This window comes from Anolis carolinensis, chromosome 1 (assembly GCF_035594765.1).
Source record: "Anolis carolinensis isolate JA03-04 chromosome 1, rAnoCar3.1.pri, whole genome shotgun sequence".
NCBI classification, from domain to species: Eukaryota; Metazoa; Chordata; class Lepidosauria; order Squamata; family Dactyloidae; genus Anolis; species Anolis carolinensis.
Genome location: NC_085841.1, coordinates 236,240,204 through 236,259,593, shown reverse-complemented (window position 1 = coordinate 236,259,593; position 19,390 = coordinate 236,240,204). Strand labels below are relative to the sequence as shown.

Genomic DNA, 19,390 nt, shown 5'->3' with positions numbered 1-19,390 from the left:
AACAATACAAAAATAATTGGGCAAGTTTTTTCTCAGAGCAAAATTCTACTTAGAACCTCAAGGTCTTAGGTACGGAAGTACAACTTGGTGCAATGCATTGAATGGAATGCTGCAAGGTAATTTGTTGCTAGGCTTTATGTTTGCTTTGAAAGCTTGGTGCTATCATGTTTCCACATTCTCTTCTCAACTGCCCTGCTGTGTAGAAGAAGCAGGCTTGAGATCAAAAACATGCGTAAAGTTGCTCCCATGTAGCAGCTGCGATGTAGAAGAATGTGCTAGCCCACGGACCAACTATGTAGCTCAAAATATACAGAATAGCTTCATTTTTAAGGTGTTTTTCTAGTTGCTCATCCCAGTCCCCACTCAGTGATGCACATTGTAAAATCCTTTCTGGAAGAGTGGGATAGGGATTTTGAATTTGTCATTCAGTAGACAATAGATCCTCACACCTCTAAGGATGCCTGCCACAGATGTGGGTAAAACGTCAGAAGAAAAAGCTTCTGGAACATGGCCATGCAGCCCAAAAGACTCATAGCAACCCAGTGATTCTGGCCATGAAAGCCTTCAACAATACCTTAAGAGCATTGTTTGTTGGGGATACGTCCAACACCCGCTGTGCCTCTTAGTGTAATTCTTCATATTTTCCTGTGCTTGGCCTTGGTCTTCTTGAGGGGCCATCACTTTATGTGAATGAGCCAGGAACTGGTACCTGTGCCAACAAAGCATTAAGCAAGAATAGAAAGGAGGCAACAATACAAGGGAAGACTTGGAACAAGCAACTGCCCTGTCCTTCATGCAAGAAGAAATATTTTCAGGCAGTGTGATTTAATTTTTTTACAGGAAGACCTGCAAATCCAGTACACAAAGACTCTACATTAACATGTTCTTTAACTGTCCTGATTTGGCAGGGACAATACTGACTAATTCACTGTTGTTCCACTTTTTTCATCTGCTTTTATCTCTCTTCTTCCCACTCTCTTTTTCTTTGGATGTTTTTCAACTCAAAGTGCAATAGTATTATGCACTCAATTCATACAATACAGAGAAAAGAAAGGTTACAATCTTGCCTTTTCAAGTAAGCCAGAATAAAGCAAACTGCTGCATCCTCCTTGAGTGTCCTTCCTCACTGATAATTGTTCCCATTTTGACCATACTCTGATGTTGCTTGGCGACAACATTCCTTGTTTGCATGAAATGTTGGCAGGTATGCATTAAAATCATAGTGGTACAGTGTTCTCTCACTACTTCGCGGTTCACTTTTCGCGGATTCGTTGTTTTGCGGTTTTTCAATAAACTCTAAAAGACTATTAAATCATAAAAAAATTACAATTTACAGCCTAAGGAAGGGAGGAAGGAGAAGCCAAAGGGAGAGAAAAGAAGTCCAAGCGGCAACGGGAGGAGAAGGAGGCGATTTATCAACACACGATGGTTGATAAAGACTTAAAATAGTGTATAACTACTAAAATAATGTATAAATATTAAAATAAATATTGTGTCCCTACTTTGCAGATTTTCACTTATTGCGGGTGGTCCTGGAACCTAACCCCCGCGATAAGTGAGGGAACACTGTACACTCTTTGCACAATTAAAGAAAAGGTAATGATTGGATCCAGGCTCAGAGCTCCAAAGGTATCAGATCCCATCAGATCTTAAAAGCCAAACAGGGTCAGCTCTGGTTAGTACTTAGATAGAAGACCACAAAATAATTTGAGGTACTATAGGCTGCGTTTCCAAGGAAGGAACTGGCAAAAACATCTGAGTCTTCTTTTCTTAAGAAAACCATATGATATTTGGGAGGTCACCATAAATCAACAGACAGTGTCATGGCATGTACACACACAAAGATTACACATTTCCCCAGGCGAATGAAGGAGTTCATCATTTTCCTTGTACAGTAGAGTCTCACTTATCCAAGCTAAACGGGCCGGCAGAAGCTTGGATAAGTGAATATCTTGGATAATAAGGAGGGATTAAGGAAAAGCCTATTAAACATCAAATTTGGTTATGATTTTACAAATTAAGCACCAAAACATCATGTTTTACAATAAATTTGACAGAAAAAGCAGTTCAATATGCAGTAATGTTATGTTGTAATTACTGTATTTACGAATTTAGCACCAAAATATCACGATATATTGAAAACATTGACTACAAAAATGACTTGGATAATCCAGAAACTTGGATAAGCGAGGCTTGGATAAGTGAGATTCTACTGTACTTTAAGATGAGGCAGATCTTACATGAGAAGCCTGAGTAAAGACCTTAAAATAAACCCGGGGCTATCCCACATCACATACACTTCCCTGATGTCGAAACTATCTGATTCATTATTTACCCTCAGGGAGATTTTGCACAACCCAAAGACATAATCACACCACACAAGTTTCCTACAAGGGGTCCCAACATTGTGTCTGCCTCACTGGTCTTTGGCACCGAGCCCCATATGCTTAGAAGTGTTTTACAGAACAGCAGTGTATTAGGCCAGAGACGGCATACGGGTATATAATTTAGGGGTGCACCCAAATATTTCAACCCCTCCAGAGCTTTGTTGCCCTTTCTCCCAGTTGTCAGCATCAGTGGACTACTCTTCCTCTGCATACAATAGTAGCATATCTTGTACGGTACAATCCCCTAATGCAGTGGTTCTCAGCCTGTGGGTCCCCAGATATTTTGACCTTCAACTCCCAGAAATCCTAACAGCTGTTAAACTGGCTGGCATTTCTGGGAAATGTAGGCAAAACACCTGGGGACCCACAGGTTGAGAACCACTGCCCTAATGCATCATTTGGAATTGCTCAAAACGTTCTTTGTGTATGCATGTATGTAGTCATCCATGCCCAAAGTGCATTGTGAATTCCCACAGCCATCCTCCCTCAGCAGGTGCTTCCAAATACTGGAAGGAAAGTGACCATGAAAAAAAATATGTCCCCAAACATAGCCTCAGGTTGAAACTGCTTTAACTGCCATGGTCCAATTCTATGGAATCCTGGAATCTGTAGTTTTGTGAAGTTCTTAGAGTTTTACAGCATTAGAATTGTTTGGGTAGGTAATTATATGGACATAGCCAATTTATGTTTCCCAGGATCCCATAGGCTAGAGTCACTGCAATCTGAGTGGCATGAAAACACTATAACAATATAGTGTGCATACATACTCTGATCACATCCACTGACAATTACAAGCAGGCTTCTTTCCTGTTTCTCTTTTTTCATTCACAATAATGGAATAGTCCATTCCCATTGGAAGAGACATCCTTCTTGAGCAGTTAGGAAGCACAGCCTATTCTAGACAATTTCAGGAGTAATATCCAGACACAACCTCCCCTGCCCAATCCTCCCCCGGAGAGTCTTCAAAGCGCAAGATGTTTAATGTCTTCAGCCCACAGGAGATAATGCAGCACTGTCAAGGAAAGAAGATTACGACATACAAAATAGCTGAAGAATCACTTTGAAACAAGTGACAATGAGTTTGTTTGGTCTCATTTAAGTGGAAAGGCTGGGAGGAAGTATAAGGCAACCAAACTATATGATGTTTGAAAAAAAAAACAAGCCTGGAGATGGTTAACAAATGAGGTGAGCTGCTGAAGGAACAGTACGCCCCCTCCTCCTGAAGATCGGCTGCTATAATCGTCAGTGCATAGGCTATCTACAGTGTAAATGGATGCCAAGCGAAGTGAAGGTGCCTGAGGGAAGTGGTTCCAGGCCTAATTGGATGTGCAAGCATCAGGCAAGTCTGACCAAAGCTTAAGGGGCAGCTTTCACATCAGCGAAACAAACTCAGATTGGCTTCCCTACCACTCAAACGGCGGCAGACATCAGCAGGTCTACCCTATTAGCTGCCAAGCCCCATGCAGTGGAAACCCAGACACTAATAAGGGGAACCAGACACAATTGTGGCAACTAGAAGGATCATATAATCCTGAGGTGATTATGACTCCAGGAGGTCTGGATTCAGTACAGGGCTGATGTCTATTTCACTTACTGCTGGAAGTCAGGACCAGTCCAATGCAGAACCAACACCAACACCTCATTGAAGGTATTCAAAACCTCTGCAGTTGGAAGTTTCTACAACAGGCTGCTAGCCAGAGAGGGAAGAAATAATTAAGGAATCCAAGCACAAAGGAGGTCAAACTGCAACCAGTTCCAGTCTCTGGTTTCTAGGATTGGCTGCAGGAACCTTTGTTGTTTGCCTTCTATAAAATGTACATCATGGCAAATTCCCAGAAGAGCCCTTAGGAAAATATTCCTTACACAATTCTGAGAAATCCTTAAAGCTGGGATCAACAACGACAGAGCCAGCAGTAGGGTGTGGAAGGTCTTCATTTAGTAGAGTGGATAGTTACTACAACTTCCAGAATATTTCAGCCAGCACAAATGTGTTTATAAGGGAAGTACAAGAGCTATAACCCATGAAAGACAGAAAAAGAATTGTTCGGAGTGTGCATAATGACAACTGAAGTATGGGAGGAGCAGTTTTATTCACCAGTGATGAATACTTTATTTACATTTATTTAAAGTGGGGATTCTTAAACCTTTTCCACTCATGACCCCCTTCAGCCTAATAAATTGTTACATAATCGCAGGTATTAAAGTCAACCATTTACTGATAATAAATCAGCATTTGCAAAGACTCGCTAAACAGGCTGATTTTCCTTTTTATGGAGTTTACCTGAACCATCTTCTACAGAAGCCAGTGTAAACACTGCATGTTGTTGATAATATATTTGTATAAATGGGTGATGGTCAGAAACCTTTTACTGTTGTCATTTTTGTGGCCCCAACATTGAGCTGAGGCAGAGGTCCCCAAACTAAGGCTCAAGCGCCGGATGTGGCCTCCAAGGTCATTTACCCAACCCCCACCCTCTTATGGTCGCTCAAAGTCTGAAACAACTTGAAGACACACAACAACAACTATCCTAATAAACTTGACTATCTCATCAGCCAAAAGTAGGTCCACATTTCCCATTGAAATACTGGGAAGTTTATGATGGTTAAAACTATTCTTCGTTTTAAATATTGTATTGTTCATTCAGGAGCCCCCGGTGACGCAGTGGGTTAAACTGCTGTGCTGCTGAACTTGCTGACCAAAAGGTCAGCGGTTTGAATCCGGGGAGTGGAGTGAGCTCCTGCTGTCACCTCCAGCTTCTGCCAACCTAGCAGTTCAAAAATATGTAAATGTGAGTAGATCAATAGGTACCGCTCCGGCAGGAAGATAACGGCGCTCCATGCAGTCATGCCGGCCACATGACCTTGGAGGTGTCTACGGACAATGCCGACTCTTCAGCTTAGAAATGGAGATGAGCACCAACCCCCAGAGTTGGACATGGCTAGACTTAATGTCAAGGGAAACCTTTACCTTTACCTTTGTTGTTGTTGTAGGGGCTGGGCTGTGGCACAGCTGATTAAGTAGCCAGCTGCAATAAATCACTATGACCAAGAGGTCATGAGTTCGAGGCCAGCCCGTGTTGGAGTGAGCACCCGACCATTAAAAAAAATAGCCCCTGCTCGTTGTTGACCTAAGCAACCGAAAGATAGTTGCATCTATCAAGTAGGAATTTAGGTTTGCGGGGAGGCTAATTTAACTAATTTACAACACCATGAAAATCATCCAGCAGCGTTTGGAATGAGGAAGTATCCATCAAGATGTCACAGTGAATGATGAAGCAGCTGCTCCCCCTGTGGCCGGAATCGAGCATCCCCTCAGGAAGCTGGAAGCTGGAGAATGTTAAATTGCCTCTGCATCTCTGTCTCTGTTTCTACGTTCATATGGCATTGAATGTTTGCCATGTATGTGTACATTGTGATCTGCCCTGAGTCCCCTTCGGGATGAGAAGGGCGGAATATAAATACTGTAAATAAATAAATAAACATTGTTCTTTCGTGGTTTTTTGCACTTCAAATAAGAGAACATGAGAGAAGCCTCTCACAGGATGGTTAAACATGCCCCTGGACAATGTCCTTGTCAATTCTCTCACACCAGAAGCAATTTGCAGTTTCTCAGGTCACTCCTGACACACATAAAAAAACTACAAATAAGATATCTGCACTGTGCATAGGATTCGTTCATATATATTTTTTAAACTATAGTCTGCCCCCAATAGTCTGTGAGACTATGAACTGGCCCTCTGTTTCAAAAGTTTGAGGACCCCTGAACTAAGGAGACCCCATTTGAGGTTGGGACCTACAGTTGGGACCCACAGTTTAAGAAGCAGTGGTTTAGACTGCATTCCTAGTTTCTTCAAGCATGAAGATACAGAGGTGTAGCCTGTACCTGCATAAATACAACATGTGCCCTAGTACCAAGTAGGAGAAGGTAGAATGGAGTACATGTTTTCCTGTTTTCTTGTTACGATACATGTTTTCCTGTTTTATCCTTTACCCTGAAATTGTTTTGTTTTGTTTTTTAATCAAAGGGTGACATCACATTCTTACAACAGATATATATCAAGACATTCTGCTAATTCCCTAGGTGAACCGTAATAGATTGGCAAGATATTCTGGGGACTAATTACTTCGCAACAGGCACAGTTCCAAAGTTTCTACCCAACCCACAAATTAGGCTGCTTTGAATGAAGAAAGTTTGAAGGAAATGTAGCAGTAAATGTGTCCAAAAGAACTCCTTCTTCCAAATCCCATTCTGCAAGTGGAGTTGTGCTCATGCAAAAAAACTTCCCCTTCTTTTACCTCCTTTGCTCTTCACTAAAATCGGCTCAAAAAAGCCCACTTATCCACTAGAGCAAACTAGGGAGTTTAAGAAAGGGGGGATATAAAGAAAGCATCCATTCTGGCAATAGTGTTCATTCAATTGCTGCATCAACAGCATTCAGTTTCATGTCATGAGCTTGGTTCTGGTATTGAAATCAGACTTCTGGGCTTAACATGTAGTCAGACTGAAAAGCTAGTTTTGCACATCACAGCAAACCACAATCCTTACATATGAGCCAATGTGCTGGCTCCTGCTCTCTGATGTTCCTGTTTGTTCTGTCTAAAAGACAGCAGTAGTCATCTCTGGTTTATTTCCCTCCCTATAAGCACAGAAAGAATCCAGGACTTGTCAAGGAAGAAACAAGCCAGAACATCAGCTACTGCCATGTTCAGACATCACAAGAAAACAAACCACCAGTCTGTAGCTTTTTAGTTGTTCCCGTTGGATGTGATTGGAAAGTCAACTAACAGAGTGGTTTGTCAGTGTTAAGCCATGATTCCCAAAACCACAACATCTTGCTATTTCTCCATTCTAAATGTATACTAGTATCTTTCTTGTTTTCTGTGCATTTTTGAGCATTTAAAAGGAAAAAGCTTGGAACTGGGGGTTCTGGGAGGTGGAGTTCACAAAGTAACACTTCCAAGCTCTGAAAATCAGTCCCGTTAGGTTTAAATAGACTCTCAAGTACACGCAAGATGAGAGTCTTTTTGCCATTATCTTGGCATTCTAGGTAGAGAGAAGTGCTGATGGCAACGTAGTCTGTGCGCATTCAGAAGACCTACAAACCACTCTAAACACCTTTGCAGAAGCATAGGAGAAGCTCGGCCACCCATTGAACATCAAGAAAACCAAAATGCTCATCCAGCAGCACCATTAGAAAATGTTGACCATTTCCGCTACTTTGGCAGCCACCACTCCACAAAAGTCAGCATTAACACAAATACAACACCGCCGGAGCTCTGCGACTGCAGCATTTCTCTGAATGAAGCAGAGAGTGTTTGAGGATCGGAACATCCGTAGGGAGACCAAGGTGCTTGTTTATAAAGCTATTGTCCTCCCAACCCTTCTATATGCCTGTGAAACATAGACTGTCTACAGACATCACACTCAACTCCTGGAAAGATTTCATCAGTGTTGCCTCCAAAAAATCCTGCAAATCTCTTGGGAAACAGGCAGTCAAATGTCAGCATGATGGAAGAAGCAAAGACCACCAGCATTGAAGTGATGCTCCGTTGCATCAACTCCGCTTGACTGGCAATGTTGTCTGAATGCCTGATCACCATCTCCCAAGATAGTAAGGTAAGGTAAAGGTTTCCCCTGATGTTAAGTCCAGTTGGTGCTCATCTCCATTCCTAAGCCGAAGAGCCGGCGTTGTCCATAGACACCTCCAAGGTCATGTGGCCAGCATGACTGCATGGAGTGCCGTTACCTTCCTGCGGGAGTGGTACCTATTGATCTACTCACATTTGCATGTTTTTGAACTGCTAGATTGGCAGGAGCTGGGGCTAACAGCGGGCGCTCATTCCGCTCCCAGGATTTGAACCTGGGACCTTTTGGTCTGCAAGTTCAGCAGCTCAGCGCTTTAACACACTGTGCCACCAGGACCCCCAAAGCAGTTACTATACTCCCAACTCAAGAACAGAAAATGTAATGTTGGTGGACAGGAAAAGAGATTTAAAGATGGGCTCAAAGCCAGTCTTAAAAACCGTGGCATAGACACTGAGAACTAGAAAGCCCTGGCCCTTGAGCGCTCTAATTGGAGGTCAGCTGTGACCAGCAGTGCTGCAGAATTCGAAGAGGCACAAATGGAGACTTTAAGGGAGAAACGTGCCAAGAGGAAGGCACAGAAAGCTAACTCTGACCAGAACTGCCTTCTGTCTGGAAACCGGAAGAACATGCAGGTCAAGAATAGGTCTCCACAGCCACCTACGCATCCACCACCAAGACATTACACTTGGAGGACCATCATCCTCAAGCTACAAGGGATCGCCTAAGTAAGTAAGTAAGGAAGAGAGAAAGTACATACTGTCCAATCCAGGGCACGGATCAGAAACAGTGGTAATTTGAAGAACATGCTCAGAAAAGCAAGGAACTCCTCCATATTCACATCCACACACAGGCAATGTGCCCAAAAGGCATACACTTTGAACTTTGCTTAAAGCCTTGACATATAAGTGTGCCTGACCCTGCAGAAGCTGGCAGGTCTTCCAAGCCAGAGAGGTAGATCTCGGATTTTACAAGTTGGCTTAATTGCTATTGTCCCGGTGCCTGAAACTCCTGTTGCCCTTTCCAGCCACAACAGGGTGCCTTCGGAGCTCTGCAGAAGCAACCGCAGTGCAACATCCTGCCCTGAGCAGGAATAAAACCACAAGGACGGGTTGCCAAAGAACTTCCAGCATGTGGTTTTAAATAACTTCTAATTGCTTTAAGCAGCTCTAATTGAATAAGTCGCCCTTTGGCTAAACACAGCTGCTATTTAATTAGAAAATACCAAATGAGACTAAAGAAATCAAAGGGGCCCAATTATGGACCATACTCATAAAAATAATAATGATAATAATAGTGCCTCAAAGCTGATGATGTTCATGGATTATGTCTTAAGTGAAAAAAAATGCTGCTTTTCCGCACCCTCTGCTGGTCACAGCTACATGTTGCAAGTGTTTTAAATAACACATTTTCTCCAAGGAAGAGCAACAGCAAAAGGAATTTAATGAAAAACAGAACTGTCCCACATTTCTCTTCCAGAACAATGAGATATCATATTTGATCTCCAGCTCAAACTGCATAGAGAAAGGCCTTGAGAGTGTTGAGATAAAATCGCAAGAATGTGGTAACACCTAGTTTAACAGGCACAGCAAAACAGCAGATAAAATGAAAGAGGTTAAATCAGCATATTTATAAATGTACTAGCCGTAGCACTCAGGATTGCTCAATAGAATCATTAATTCCCATTAATGATAATTTGGTATCCGCAGCTCCAAAAGAGATTTCTTTGGCACTCAGCTCAGTTGTTCCTCGTGTTGCCTGTCTGTTTCGGGGTGCATCTAAATCAGGCATGGGCAAACTTGGGCCCTCCAGGTGTTTTGGACTTCAACTCCCACAATTCCTAACAGACTTAAGTGGCTGAGGGGGGAAAGGAAAGGGCCTGAGGCTGTCAGGAATTGTGGGAGCTGAAATCCAAAACACCAGGAGTGCCCAAGTTTGCCCATGCCTGACCTAAACTGTAGAATTAATGCAGTTTCATCCCACAGTCCAATGCTATGAGATCCTGAGTGTTGTAGTTTGGTGAGGCATTAGCACTCTTCGGCGGAAGCTAAAAACCATGTAAAACTACAAGTTCCTTGATTCTGTAGCATTGATCCGTGGCAAGTGAAGTGGTGTCAAACCACATTGATTCTAGTGTAGATGCATCTTCCATTGCCCTTGAGAAAGCAGGCATTAAACACATTTTTTCGTGTCAGGAGTGACTTGAGAAACTTCAAGTTGCTTCTGGTATGAGAGAATTGGCCGTCGGCAAGGACATTGCCCAGGGGACGCCCGGATGTTTTTAACATCCTTGTGGGAGGCTTCTCTCATGTCCCTGCATGGAGCTGGAGCTGACAGAGGGAGCTCATCCATGCTCTCCCTGGTTTGGATTTGAACCAACAACCTTCAAGTCAGCAACCCAGCCTTCAAGTTAGCAGTCCTGCCGGCACAAGGTTTTAACCCATTGCACCACTGTAATGCACACCTGCTGAATTTGCAGACTGAAAGGTCACTGGTTTGAATACAGGGAGCAGTGTGAGTTCCTGCTGTTAGCCCCAGCTTCTGCCAACCTAGCAGTTTGAAAACATGCAAATGTGAGTAGATCAATAGGTACCACTCTGGCAGAGAGGTAACAGCGCTCCATGCAGTCATGCCGGCCACATGCCACCACCTTGGTGGTGTATACGGACAATGCTGGCTCTTTGCCTTAGAAATGGAGATGAGCACCAACCCCTAGAGTCGGACTCGACTGGACTTAATGTCAGGGGAAAACCTTTACCATTGCCTTTAATGCGCACACATTAATTTAAGGGAATGAATACAATAACGAGAGTGCCCAATACTGAGTTTCCTGTATTCCATGTAGCCTATATAAACATTCCTTCCACATTTTGTGGGAAACCCACCCAGTTGCTTTCTTGTGATGCAGCGGCAAAAACAGTCAGTAACTGAATTTAATTTTTGTAGATTTATTTTGTTGATACTCGTATGCTAAATATTGCAGTGTGTCAGAATTCCAGAATAGCTTTCATCTCCAAGTGTTCCTTTTAAAAGTTGCATGCAGTTGGCTGTTGGCAGATATATAGCTGTTGTTTCTTCCTCCTTCATCAGCTTCATTTCTCCATTCATTCTTTAAACCTTGATACACACCTGGTGCCTCAGAAAAATGAACATTGCAGGCTTTAGCTCCCTCTAGTGGTTTTCTGCTGCAGTTTCAGGTAGCTCCATGACTGAATTCAGGATATTTTTTTCAAAGATAAAATCTACAGTCAGGGCCGACCGTAGGTATTTTTCAAGTGTAGGCAAACAGAATTTTGGCGCGCCCCCCCCCAAACCAATCACTGAAAAATAAAAGCGTTGGATAAGCGAAAATAATAATAATAAGGAGGGATTAAGGAAAAGCCCGGGCTGTGGCGCAGGCAGGAGAGCAAGCCAGCTGCAATTAACTGCAATGAATCACTCTGACCAGGAGGTCATGAGTTCAAGGCCGCTCGGAGCCTATGTTTGTTTGTCTTTGTTCTGTGTTAAAAGGCATTGAATGTTTGCCTATATGTGTAATGTGATCCGCCCTGAGTCCCCTTCGGGGTGAGAAGAGCGGAATATAAATGCTGTAAATAAATAAATAAATATCAAATTACATTATGATTTTACAAATTAAGCACCAAAACATTTTTTTACAACAAATCAACAGAAAAAGCAGTTCAATACATAGTAATGTTATGTAGGAATTACTATATTTGCGAACTTAGCACCAAACATTGAACTGGGATATAGGGCAGTGTGGACTCAGATAACCCAGTTCAAAACAGATATTGTGGGTTATTCTGCTTTGATATTCTGGGTTATATGGCTGTGTGGAAGAGCCCCGAGGGTCCTTCCACACAGCCATATAACCCAGAATATCAAGGCAGATAATTAAAAGGTCACCAAAAGGGAATCTGGCCCCTGGTATTAAAAAAACTCTAAAATCAGGACAGTAAATAAAGAACAACACTCTGAAAACAGGGGAAATCCTGACAGGAAACAATCTGGGCCAGCTAACACCTCCCAACCAAGGATGCCCCCAGGGAGGAAGCAACCAGGCTTTGAATCTGCAAGGCTATTAAATGCTAATCAAACTGGCCAATTGCAACATTCACACTAGCCTCAAACAGACAAGAGCTCTTTCTCCCACCCTGGACTTTCCACAGATATATAAACCCCACTTACCTAGCTTCCAACAGACCTCGTACCTCTGAGGATGCCTGCCATAGGTGTGGGTTAAGGTGAGCCTAGCCCCGGATGCAGGCCTGGCCCTGGACCAGGCCCTGAAGGCAGCCCCACAGCCCCAAAGGTGGGCCCACGGCTGATGGCGGGCCCAGGCCCGAAGGTGGTCTCAGGCCCGAAGGTAGTCCCAGGCCCGAAGGCGGGCCCAGGCTGGAGCTACCCTGGGAGGAGGCGGGGAGTGCGCACGCATGCATTCATACGCCTCAACTGTGCCCCCTAAAGGATGGCGCCACAGCAAGTGCCTAAATTGCCTTGCAGTTGAACCGCCCCTGTCTACAGTACATTAATAGGCTCAGTCCTTGAGAAAAGTAGGTATCATTTTCCTTTCAGAAAGACTGATGTTATGGAAATATCTCATATTCCAAGTTTGGGGCTAGAAAATTATTTCCTAATTAGATTTACTGGAAAGTGGGATTTTTATAGCTTGGATCACTTGCTTATCAAGAGATATTTGTGGTACCAAATAGGAAGGAATTGGGCTTCAGTTCCCAGAGCTTCCAACAGCTTCCAACAGACCTCATACCTCTGAGGATGCCTGCCATAGGTGTGGGTTAAGGTGGGCCTGGCCCCGGATGCGGCCCTGGCCCCTCAGTCAGTGTGGTCATTAGCTATACTGCTACCAGTATGGCTCATGCTGATTGGGAGTTGTAGCCTAAAGAACGAACATTGCCAATCATTTAAAAGGGCAACATAAAACACTGAATATACCCATGCTGGAAATAGCAACTTCCAAAGCTTTTCACTATTTATTTGTTAATGTATATATTTGCTAACCTATATTTGGTGTGGGAGGGGTTATAGACATGTGATTGTACTGAGCATGTTCAGACTCCGGACTCCATTTTGTAGTCAGTCTGCTGAACACCTCATTGGAGGTGGATGTGTGTCTGCTTTACACTACAGTGGAGGTGGGTAATCAGACCTCAGTGGAGGTGGATGCATGTTGCTGTTTGGACTTCCGTACAGAAGTGTGACTTTTGGATTTCAGTGAGTACAACTATACCTAAAGACTATGGACTATTGATTAAGAATGATACCTGGTGTACTCAACACAGAGAGAACTACATCCTATCTATAACTGAACTTTAGGGAAAAAATGTGCCTGTATGGTGAATTAATACAAGATATTTGTGAGTAAACAAGATATGTTATTTTTCAAAGACTTTTTATTTTTGAGTGCATATTTTAAAATAAGTGGTTTCAAGGGAGTGTATACCTTTTGGGCAACTGCAATTTCAACTTCAAAGAAACAACCATCCTCTGCGAACCAAATATATTTTTGTAGTGTCATGTCTTTGTCCTTGGCAGTTCTTTGGTTTAGCAGCTGAGTTACTTGTGTGCCATTACATGAATGCTTATGAATATCACTTGTTCAAAAGGTTGACTTGTGACAAGGTCATACTTTTCTTGACTAGTGGTTTTCAAAAGCTGGTCTCCACATGTTCATGATTCACATTCGCCAAACGGATATGACATCATTTTTCCTTTTCAATAAGGTTATGGTTGCCATTTCCAAAGGTTATGGTTGCCCAGAGACTGGGAGCAGTTATTTCCAATAACCTTAAGACAGCCTATGTTCATCTCCTTAACTGAATGAGCTGTATATGCTTAGTATGGAGAATAGATGGTTCAGAAGGGATATGATAGCCATATTCAAATATTTGAAAAGATGCCACATTGAAGGGGGGCAAGCGTTTTTTTTGTTTTTTTTTTTTTCTGTGTCTCTAGAAAAAAGAACAAGAAGCAATGGATTCAAATTGCAGGAAAAGCAATTCTACCTAAACATGAGGAGAAACTTCTGGTGGTAAGAGCTGTTCAACCGTGGACTATGCTGTCTCAGAGTGTGGTGGAGTCTTCTCCTTGAGAGGTTTTTAAGAAGAGCCTGGATGGACATCTGTTGGGAGTGCTTTGCTGGTGTTCCTCCATGGCAGGATGGGGTTAGGCTGGATTAGTATAATTATCATGTTTATCTCCATCCTGTCTTTCTCTCAAAATGGATACTCCACGTTTGAAAGATAAAGCTCCAATGACATGCAAGAGGTCCCACAGCTAAGACTGTCCCCCTTACAAGAACAGTGGGCAGATGTGGAAGGCAAAGGGGCTACATTATCTCACCTCCAGAGATCATGGAGGGCCGCATCTCACACAGACCCTCCACAAAGAAAAGATTTTTAAAAATAGTTTTGCCCTTAAGTGCCTTTTAGAGGAGAGAAAGGATTTTCATCATGTTTTCAACCATCCCCCTGGCCATTTTAGGTCCAAGGGAGCTGTTTTTAAAAGGGGAAGTCAGTTGTAGTTCACTGCCTGCTTATCCGAAAGGCAGCCTAAATTGAGCCTAAATTGGCCAAGCAGGGGGAAATGGAAAAATGTGATGAAAACAGCCCCAAACATCCTAGAGGGTATTTGGCAAAACAAACAAATACATAACAAAAACTCTGACCACCCAGGATGAACAATGCATCAAAGGTATTTAGCCACCAGCAGAGGTAATATAACATCTATGTTTTATTGGCAAAAGGGAAGGATCCACACCAAGGGTAGGCAGGCACTGAGTGTGTACTGGAAAGGGTGATAGGAGAGACTGTCCACAATTATCAAAAGGTGGCGCTTTAGGCTGGCCCAGCCCCTTGCTGCATCCTCTTCATCAGCTCCTCATCCTGCATCGAGAGCTCTGTCAGTTTCTTGCCCATTCGCTCATGGATGTCCAAATACTTGGAGACACAACGATCCAAGCATACAGACTCCCCCTTGGAAAGCTCAGCCTCTTTGTAATGGGGAGGGACACATTTTCGGTGGCAAGCATTCGTCATTCTTGAAAAAGAAAAGGGGGAAAGTGTATGAGAAAACAGTAGAAGTTCCTATTCCAGCTCAATGTTCATTTGGAACAGAATATGCTAAAGCCTCCATATCTCAAGTCTACTACCCCCCCCCCCCCGCCCACAAACAATGGTGGGCAACGTATGATTTTTCCAGATGTTGGGTTCCAATTTCTATCAGATCCATCCAGCATAGCCAACATCATGGATAATGAGAAATGCAGCCCAGCATATCTGGAGATCAAAACTTAAGCACACCTACTAAAAACCCATCCAAGATACTGATAATCTCCAATATGTTAATCCTAAACCAGGTATAGAAACCCCTCCTAGCTGCCCAGATCAATGTTGCCAATTCATCAACTGCCAATTTTGCTTTAGTTGTAGATCCAGGCATCACTGGCTCCTATTCCTTCAAATGGATCATCACCACCAATCAAAATACTTTTTTACACCTATTTTTATAAACAGCCCGAGACTCATGTTTTTTTATAATGCCCTCTCCTGGGGGACGATTACTGCCTGTCGCATCTTGGATAAATGGCTATTAGGCCTAATAGATTAACAAGATGGTCAAAGAAGGCTTTGCTTTTGTTTTTGAACTACCATTTTATATATAACAATTTATTCTTATAATACAGAACACCCAAATTGCAAACACAGTGAAGCCTGTAATCCTATGTATATTTATTTCAGAGGGAAAAGGGAACAATTCAAGCAAACATGCCTAGAGAGATTGCACTACAAGTGGATTGATTCAATCAAGGAAACCACAGCTCTGAATTTGCAAAAAAGGACCAGAACATCTGATGATTCGTTCACAGGCTTGCCATAAATCAAAGTCAACTTGACAAGACAAAAAAAAAAACCAAGATGACATGTCTAGGACTGTGCTGTTAAGCTCTCTTAACAACATATGCTTTAGGATGAAATCAAATAACTAAAATGCAAATAGTATCAAATTCAACTAGGCCAATTTCCTTTTAATGTAAATGTCCTTTTCCAATGAATGATAAATCTTTCTTTGTATACCAAAGGAGTAAGTGGTGGCACTGACAGTCCTCCGGATGTTCTTAAGACTCAAATTTCTATCAGCCTCGGTCAGGCCATGGCCAGGGGTGACAAGTTTCAGTCCAACATCTGGAGGGCCACAAGTCAGGCCATGGCCAGGGATGACAAGTTTCAGTCCAATATCTGGAGGGCCAAAAGTTCTACACCAAATTCTACTTTAATACCTAACCATTGTGAGGTTTCCCAGCGGTCTTTGCTGACTATCAACACTAACACTTGCTCTCAATTGCAAAGTTTTAAGAAAAAGATTAATTTAACATTGGCAACCACATGTGTGCTAGCACAACAGGACTTTGGGTCTCATCAGATGCAGGGTGTCTCTCCCCCATTTCTACACTTCAAAAACAGTATAAAGACAGAGTACCACAGAGCCTATTATATGACACAAGACAACTTCCAGTGGTTCCCCGTGGGACTCCACCTTTAAACTGTTTTTTTTTTTAATGTGTAGAAACTGAGGTTTTAGAGTTGGGGAGCAATTGTCTTTAGAGCCAATTGGTGCAGAAAAGGCTAAAAGCACCTATTTTAACATGGGATGGGAACTGTCAGATTCCCCATATTATAGTGAAGTAGTGAAGTGTGAGCGTTCCTGTGGACAGTCTCAAAATATGCTTCGATGCTCCTTTTCTCACTATCAATCTTCTTGCATGAAACTTTTATGGGAATTTTTCTAAATAAATTATTTTTTAGGAATTGCGCAATTTTGATAATAGTACCAGTTTCCCCCCTTTTTTAGAACTAGAGCTATATTTCCCCCTTTTTTAGAACTAGATTTTCGGATTACCACAATTCCAATGAGTCCCTTTTTAATTAAAAAGCAAGTAAGTAGTATAGGCAGGGACTATACTTGACCATATAATAGCCCAGAACACAGAGAATTACTATCGAAGCGGACAGAATTACATCATATGTATGGGGGTGAATATATTATCCATTTTCCTTATAAACAGAACAGAATCAAATGTTATGGTAAAGACGGCAATCCTTCCACTTCCCCGCCTCAAATTATGTCCTTTGTCTCTCTCAGTTCTACCCACAGCCCTCTGTACCACCTGAATATCTGGAAAATGCCAGGCTACAAGGGAACTTTTCCTCCCATGGTTCCAGGGACATAACCAACAACTTGAACAGAATGGGTGGGATCAACCCAGGGTATCAAGCAGAACTTCCTAAGTTATTTCACAAACATTTCAAAAATAACTTCTGTGATATGCATACCATCCAGTTTATGATGGAATACGATGTTTATTATGACAGAGACAGGGTGTTTTTGAATAGGACTTCCTAACTTTCAAACCAATTCCACCAACATCACACGTAGAATCTGGCTGTATGGCTATATTCCTTTTGTGCTTGCTGGAATGTAACCCTCTGAACTCCATGGAAATTCCTTTTGAATAAGTGTGCATCAGATTTAAAGGCAGAAGAATATAAATATTTTTCCTCCTGTAGTTGCCACTTTACCGACCCTGCTAGCGTCAGCTGGAATCAGTAGAACCCTACTCTAATGTTTTAAAGACAGTTTAATTAATTAGATATTGTGAATTAATATTATATTATTGTTAAAGTGATACAATGTTTGGAGGAAAGTGGAACAGTAATTCTAGGAAGAAAGTTTAGGGAGCCTGTAGCAAAGAAAAAGACACTAGACAACATACATTATATATCCACGAAGTGACAATTTCATAACACACAGCTTTCATTTTATGAACTTCAACTAGGAGTGTCATTAAAAACACCTTGCCCTTAGCCAATACCTGTTGTACATATCAGCCATCATCTCTACTTCCAGCTCCGCTGCCAACTGCTGAGCCCTCAGTGGATCCATCGCACTTCCAGAGATTTGTTCCTGATGCTGACAGAGGACATACATTGTCAGAACACAGGTATTCCCTACCTCCATAAACACACACAAGGACTAGGAGGAAGGTTGTAGACTGGTCCGTATTTTAGGTGCATCCACACTGTAGAATTAATGCAGTTTGATATCACTTTAACTGCCCTGGTTGAATGCTATGGAATCCTGGCATTTGTAGTTTGGTAAGGCACCATCACTCTTCAGGAGAGAAGGCTAAGGATATTATAAATCTACAACTCCCATGATCTTATAGTCTTGAGAAATAGCAATTAAAGCAGTGTCAAACTGCATTAATTCTACAATGTTAGAAGTTCGTTCAGGTTTTTCAGTACCCAGGACTCTTTGCAGTTTCCATGCTGATTTCTCTCTATTCTAGTTTCAATGTAGTCATGAATAATATAATAATAGTAATAATATAATATACTACAATAATAATAGAATAATAATAGAATGATATAATATATATATATAAATGTAATGTGCATAATTCCCATGGAGTAAACAACAAAACCATTGGACCAAATCACACCAAATTTGGCCACAAAAGACATTAGTCATCCAATCAATCTGCATGCGGCAGCGTGTCAGCAAAAATGGCTCGGCGTGTCAGTGCTGATACGCGTGTCATAGGTTGGCCATCACTGCCATAGATGGTTGAATTTGTGGCTGCAGGATCCTTTTGAGAAGGAGGGCTGTACTTATTCAATCTGTTATCGAAGGCTTTCACGGCCAGAATCACTGGGTTGCTGTGAATTTTCCGTGCTCAATGGCCATGTTCCAGAAGCATTCTTTCCTGACGTTTCGCCCACATCTATGGCAGGCATCCTCAGAGGTTGTGAGGTCTTACGTCTCTGAGGATGCCTGCCATAGATGTGGGCGAGACGTCAGGAGAGACTGCTTCTGGAACATGGCCACAAACCCGGAATACTCACAGCAATCCAATACCTTGGAAAGAAAGGGCTAAAACGAGAACTCCCATGATCCCATAGCACTGAGCCATAGCAGTTAAAGCGGTGTCAAGGTGCATTAATCCCTCCGGGTAGATGCTCCCGAAGGCCTCAAGCCTTGAGTAGCATTATGGCATCTACGGGTTGTCTCTCTCCCCGTGTGGGCTCCATGTGCCTCCTCTAACTGGGACCAGGCCTCAAAGCGGGACCCCACAGGCCTTCCGTGGCTTCCACATTCCCTTGCGGTCCTCAGTGAACCAAAGCAGGGCGTAGAGCCTGCCTATTCCTCCCAGGCTCCTTCGAAGCCTTTTCCCGAACGCTCCCACTCGCTCACCTTCAGCCCAGTCAAACCGGAAGCACGAGGAACGGGCACTTCCGCCAATGCTCTCTTTGGCTTCGTGCCCTTCTTTTGCGCCATAGAGTCGCACCGGAAACAGGTGCCCTCTAGAGCTTCGGATGATTAGTGGCGTTGAAAGCAAATA

At 42.7% G+C, this 19,390-nt stretch overlaps 1 protein-coding gene across 1 annotated transcript; it reads right to left on the bottom strand.

Moving 5' to 3' along the window:
• Positions 1-14,703: 14,703 nt before the first annotated feature.
• timm10 (translocase of inner mitochondrial membrane 10) lies at positions 14,704-19,390 on the bottom strand. The gene is made up of 3 exons (XM_003214966.4): positions 19,243-19,390; positions 17,861-17,958; positions 14,704-15,027 (listed from the first exon to the last, which is right to left on the bottom strand). The coding sequence occupies exons 1-3, from the start codon at positions 19,324-19,326 to the stop codon at positions 14,826-14,828; spliced, it is 384 nt and encodes a 127-aa protein (XP_003215014.2). The 5' UTR covers positions 19,327-19,390; the 3' UTR covers positions 14,704-14,825.